Source organism: Orycteropus afer, unplaced genomic scaffold (genome assembly GCF_000298275.1).
Source record: "Orycteropus afer afer isolate SDZICR_OR568_19922 unplaced genomic scaffold, OryAfe1.0 scaffold00868, whole genome shotgun sequence".
Taxonomy (NCBI): Eukaryota; Metazoa; Chordata; class Mammalia; order Tubulidentata; family Orycteropodidae; genus Orycteropus; species Orycteropus afer.
In genome coordinates, this window is record NW_006922455.1 from 469,137 (window position 1) to 475,326 (window position 6,190).

The following is a 6,190-nucleotide window of genomic DNA, read 5'->3' on the forward strand; positions in this document are numbered from 1 at the left end:
ATATATACACACATACACACACATAAATATATAGCTGTATCTTAATATCAAGATATCTTAGGACCTTCTCTTGTTTTCTGTCTGAATGTCACTCACCTCAAAAGTCTTCCCTGGTTTTCATCCTGATCTTTATTATCATACAATTCGGAGATTTCTCCTAACATGGAGGACCAAGGGTTATTCTTCATGAATTGCACCATTATATGTTCACTAGATAACTTTTCTCCATCATTAAGGTTTTGAGAGACTGACCCAGTAATTCAAGTTGAGGTTCATAATATGAAACAAAAAGGAAAGTAATTATTAGGGAAAAAAGCTGTTATGAACAAAGAAAGACTTAGCCACTTTGGCAATAGTTAAAAAGCAATTTCCTAGGAAATACTTCCATAGGGATTGAGAGTGACAGTGATATAAATTGGTGTAATTAGGAGAGCTAAGTAGAAAGACACATGTACACAGTATATATGTAACATTAAAAGAGGAAAAGGGTCTTCATGATCATAGGTGTGAGAGGATTGTTAAAGTCAGAAAAGTAAGCTCAGGTATCTGTGAAGTAGTGTCCTCATCCCCAAAGAGACTTTTTCTAGCTGACTGATTTGAATGCAGTTCCCTCCATGTAGGGCTTGTCCTTCTAAAAATTACTGCTTTCCTGGTGCTTCCTGACACAGTGCCCCAGGATGAGTCCTATCTACACTGTCTTCAGATCTATCCCTTGCTTCTCTGGGAAGACAAATGGGTACAGCTGATAAGGCGCTCAGGGAGAAATGCATATCTTGAGGAAAGGCAGTACAGAGCAATGAATACTTCCCTGATATGGAGCCAATATTTTGCTCTTCAGAGTCAATGAAGATGGACAGTTGTGAGTTCATCTGCAGAAAAATAATCTCTACAAGATCCTAAAACACTAATCTCTCAGTGCCCTAACATGACACTTGAAGACAATCATAACTCACAATATTTGAAGAGCTTAAGGGCCTTCAATCACAAGAGAAATGAAAACTCATTTTAAAACACAGGACTTTTATGGTCATAGGAAAGCCAGGGTATATGAACTCCACAGACTAAGGGACCATACCTGTTTTATTTAACAATTTATTCCCATTCCTCAACCAAACACTTGAGCAAACTTGATGAGTAAAATATTTTTGTCCATTAAAATAATAATAATAATGGGTAAAAAGGATGCCATTCTTACCTACTGAGGCCAGGTTTCTGAAGGTTTCCATCATCACGTCTCTGTAGAGTTTCCTCTGAGCAAGATCCAGCAGAGCCCACTCCTCCTGGGTAAAGACCACGGCCACGTCCTCAACGACCACTGAGTCCTAAAACATCCCACACATTGTAGATCAGCAAGTACCATTTACTCCAATGTGTACAAGAATGAAGGGTCAAGCTGATAGTATTAGGGAACTGAGAATTCATAGGGATTTGACACAAGGTTCTGTGTCTTACCAAGGTTTTATCTAAGGTATAGCCATCAGCCTCATTCACACCTTCACTAACTACATTCACTTTCTTACTGGTTGCATCTTGTCTCACAGACTTCTACCACACCAAAATATTCTTTGTATAGTTTGACTGTGTTCAACTGTAATCTTACTCCTCTCTCTTTTGGGTCTAGAAAAGTTAAAAAATACAGTAGAAATTAGAGAAATGTTGTAATTCAGACCGTCACTTCCTAGAACAATGAACAAAACATAAACCACAGGGTAAGGCAGAGTGAGGTATTAACTGGACAACATTGCTGAATGGCAGTTTTTGCTTTTGCCCTTCACAAGCCATGGAAGGACTAAGGGCCTGCACAAACAAACTAGCAACCCAAGGCCCTGAGTTGGTGCTATTTTTGTCTTCAAGTCTAGGAGATGAGGAGGTGACAGGTCAACCTGCTAAAAAAAAGAATATTGTGGTAGTTAAGTTTGTGTGTCAACTTGGTTAGACCTGGTTGAGTGACTGGATAGCTGGATGTAGTTATTTCTCATGGTAAGACTGGAATTAACTCCATGGTGGAATCTATTGGAGTAGCTGAGTAGCTGCTTTAGGGATGTGGTCTGCTTCCCATACATAAGAAGCAGCTTTGGGAATGGTCTCTTGCTTTTTGGCACACTTGAATCCTGCATGTAGCCAAGTTGTTCTTCAGTAGCCTGCCATGTCCTGCTGATCTTTAGGACTTTTTCTGGACTTGAATTAGTGGCCTGCCGCATTGTTTGGTGGTATCAGGACTGTGCCTTTTCACTTGTCAACCTTGGGCTTGTTGGCCGCAGCAGCCAGCAGCTGCCTGAGTTAAGAAAAGTCTCTAGCTTCAGTGGGCTGGAAGCAAGAGGCAGAGCTGAAGACCAAGGTTAGGGGCTTTCATCTAGTTCCCAAAGCCTGGCACTTTGAACTTGAACATCTGGCCTCTAAAATTGTAAGAATCAACTCCTATTTGTTAAAGCCATCCCATTTGTGGCACTAGGTAACCAGAACAAATATTCTTTTGGAGAATTATGACTTTTTACATGTCAGTCATCTATTTTTCAAAAAGTCAGTTTTTTGGTATCCTTTCTATTTCTTTCATAGCGACAGGCAAATGTAATAAAAGTTAAAAAGATTTCAGGTGAGAGATAGGAAATGAGAATCCAGATCTCCCATAATTCTCAAATTTCAAGACCTGATGCAACTATACACCAATTATTGGTAACTGCTCCCTTCAACAAATACAAACTCACACACCCTCACACAAACACAGTCTAATGTTATAAGATGATAAAGAGCGCTATCTCTGCAGAAAGAATAGCATGGCTTTTTATTTGGAGTCTGAGGAGTAGGGGTTACAATTCTTATTTTGTAAAGACTGCACAACATGACAAACATAATCCATGTGACTAAGTTATATTATGTAAACATTGTTGAATTGGCAAATGTTTTGTTATATATAATTTTTTTTCACATAAAATTAATTTTGTAAGTATGCTGAAGTGCAGAGAGTTTACCTGTTAAATTGACTGTGAAGCCCAGGCAGCAGAGATTCACACACCAGCTCACTACAGACTCCATTCAAAATTCTCTCACACTTTCAGCCCATGGAAGGCAGACAACCATAACTACTTGAACCCTGACCAATGGAATCCCTAGTCTGTAGGCATGCCCTTTGTGAAATAGCACCAATACACTGGTTTCAACATGCAGGGAGGAGAGAAAAGGCTGCTGAACTCCACTTTTGGTACTAAAACACAGCAGCTTTAGAATGAGAAGATGCTTCTTGTCAGGGAAGGGGTGAAGTGAGCTGTGTCATCGCTAATGATGGTGTCACAACAAACTCTGAGCTACAACCAAAACCCAAAAGTCTCCTCCACTGCAGTGGACCAGGTTACATATTTCAAAGTCATTAAAAACCCTAACATTCATTATAAAATATAGTAATGCTATAATGTTCTATGTACTGAGCAATTATGATTTGTAAAAGGTTTTCCAAAAAATTTTCAACACACTAGCTCATGCATGGTGCTCTGGTGGCATAGTGCCTAAGGCATTTGATTGCTAACCAGAAGGCTGGCAGTTCAAATCCACCAGCCACTCTATGGAAGGAAGATAGGCAATCTACTTCCGTAAAGATTTACTGCCTAGGAAACCCAATGGGGGTCGCTATGAGTCAGAATCAACTCGATGGCAGTGAGTTCAAGCTCATGTGTATCTCATGACTGTTCTAAGCAGATATTATTTCAAACACCACATAGCTGAGTAAAGTTAGAGACAGTGAACTGAGAAAAGTTAGAGACAGAGTTAGTCACATGCTCAGTGCTGCTCATATGGAACGTTGCTGACTCAGGGTCAGAAAGCAGGTCAATTTATCTTTGAAGCTAAGTTCCTGACAATTACATTTCTGTTCATATGCATACAGTTTTGTTGTTATTCTGATATTCTCCAATAACACCATGGATGATCTAGAGCCCTGCTGGGTACTAGAGTTACTTCTGCTGGCAAAGTCCTTTGTCTTAGATAAGATGTGTTCCCTTCAAACCCTTAAGTGTGGTTGTCTTCACTTATTAAAATTGATTTAGGGTTTAATGACACAGAGACTACTTTATGCTGGCAAAGCAGATATAGCAGCAAACAAAACAGAAATATCCAGATGAATGAACACAGATCATAAGATTTTTGCGTGTGGACAGTCAAAAAAAAAAATATATATATATATATATATACATATATATAAAATGTCAACTGTCAATATGTTCTATGGAAGATGCAGCACAATAATGGGAAAAGCAGCAAGTAAGACAAGTATATCGATCTTTAGTACGTCAGCTCAAGGAGTATGCCGAGTAGTTTTTTGGTTTTGCTAGTTTCATTTTATGAAACATCAGCTAGTGAAACATGGCTTGGTAAGGGAAAAAAAGATCACATTTTCAATTGTAAAAGCTTGGAAGCAGACTATGATGATGTTGCAAACAATCACACACATTTCACATGCTCAATGACTTCAAAAATTCCTGACGTAGAGGCAATGGAGTCAAAGGGCTCCACTGACCTTCATGCCCATGAAAGGGAAGATACACTGCTTATCCCCAGAAAAGAAAAGGTCATTAGCAGTAAGCTAAACATAGAAATTTGGGAAACTGGGAAAACAAAACCAGCACGAATAGTATAAAGAAAATAACATGAAAGTAAAGACCATAGTACACTCATGCTTCGCTTAATATCCATGACATGTGCTGTGAAATAGGACATTCAGTGATTTGGACATTGTGCAAGTATCATATTATATACTTAGCAAAGCCATATGGGATAGTGGCAGCATAATCCCGCTGTATACAAGAGACGAGATATGTATGTTGTGCGTCAGCAACACTCACATTCACTGCAAACAGTTACAGTCGCTATGTCCTGTTTTCTGATTAGGATTAATGAACTCTGTTAAAAACTTACGGGATGTTCTGGATACCTAGTGCCGTTCTGATGGGAATATACCACAAATGGGATGGCTTGAACAAACAGGAGTTTATTCTCTTACAGTTTGGGAGGACAGAAGTCCGAGTTCAAAGTGCCAGGATCTAGGGGCCGTGTGAAAGCCCCTCGACCTTGGGCTTCAGCTCTGCCTCCTGCTCCCAGCCCACTGAAGCTAGAGGCATCTCTTCACTCAGGTAGCTACTGGCTGCTGAGGCTAACAAGCCAAAGGTCGACAAATAAAATCGCACGGTTCTAATGTTACCAAGCCACATGGCAGGCCATTGATTCAAGTCCCAAGATCAGGTAAAGCATGGCAGGCTGCTGAACAATGACATGGCTACATGCAGGGTTCAAATGTGCCATAAGCTAGGGACCATCCCCAAGGCTTCTCCTTATATACAGGAAGCAGACCACATCCCTAAGGCAGCTACTCAGCTGCTCATAATAGATTCCACCATGGAGTTGATGACCAGTCTCATCATGGGGAATACTACATCCAGCTGCCCAGCCACTCACCCAGCCAAGCTGACATAGAAACTTAACTACCACATGGGACCACTGATGTATATGGAGTAGGATATTGCCCAAATGGACGTTATGTGGCACATGACTGTAATGACACAAAACACAAATGAGGATTTCCAGCTTTTGGTTTGATATATAAGGAGCTTGAAAGTTGACACTTTTATCCTCCCAAGAAAAAATCTGAACACAGTGAACTAAACAAATTGAGGTCACAGGGCAAACTGCTGCCCCAAATCTTGAGGCACATAAGCAGCCTCCGAGAATGAGACCAGAGCAAAAGCTAGGGGCAGAAAACACCTCTAGGATCAGTATCAGCCTAAGAAAAATTAAAATGCAGTTGATGAATTACTGGAGGCTCAAGGTGGACAAACTTCAGGACTAAAATGCCAGAGAGAGCCACAGAGTTTTGTGAGTTTTACCTGCAGGGAACTCTATCAGGTCCTCAAATGATCATAAGAGAAAAACCTTGTGCTTCCTTCCAGCAGAGGGAAGAGGAAAAGCAGACATTTGGAAAATTTCCCAGAGGATTCTGTTCCCCCTGATGAGGCCTGCCCTCAAAGGAACCTATTTCACCAGAGTCTAATTGACCTGCAGGAGTGAAATACCCACCTCCTGCCCCATTTAGTCTTCTTGTCTCACTGAAGTGAGTGACAGGAGAAGCAAAGAAGCACTTGCACAGTCACTGCCCAGGGACACAGACTTACTAGAAGACTGATACTTAATCATCACATTATACTAA

The 6,190-nt window shown here is 40.5% G+C and overlaps 1 protein-coding gene across 1 annotated transcript in view; it reads right to left on the bottom strand.

The window, feature by feature from the left end:
- The window catches only part of LOC122151905 (zinc finger protein 420-like), a 6,522-nt gene extending 2,009 nt beyond the window's left edge, over positions 1–4,513 (bottom strand). Inside the window, exons 1-3 of the mRNA XM_042783316.1 lie at positions 4,508–4,513; positions 1,196–1,322; positions 97–157 (exon numbers count right to left, since the gene is read on the bottom strand). Of these exons, the coding sequence (XP_042639250.1) occupies positions 97–157; positions 1,196–1,322; positions 4,508–4,513 (194 nt within the window). The remainder of the gene's footprint in view (positions 1–96; positions 158–1,195; positions 1,323–4,507) is intronic.
- Between the last annotated feature and the right edge of the window lie 1,677 nt (positions 4,514–6,190).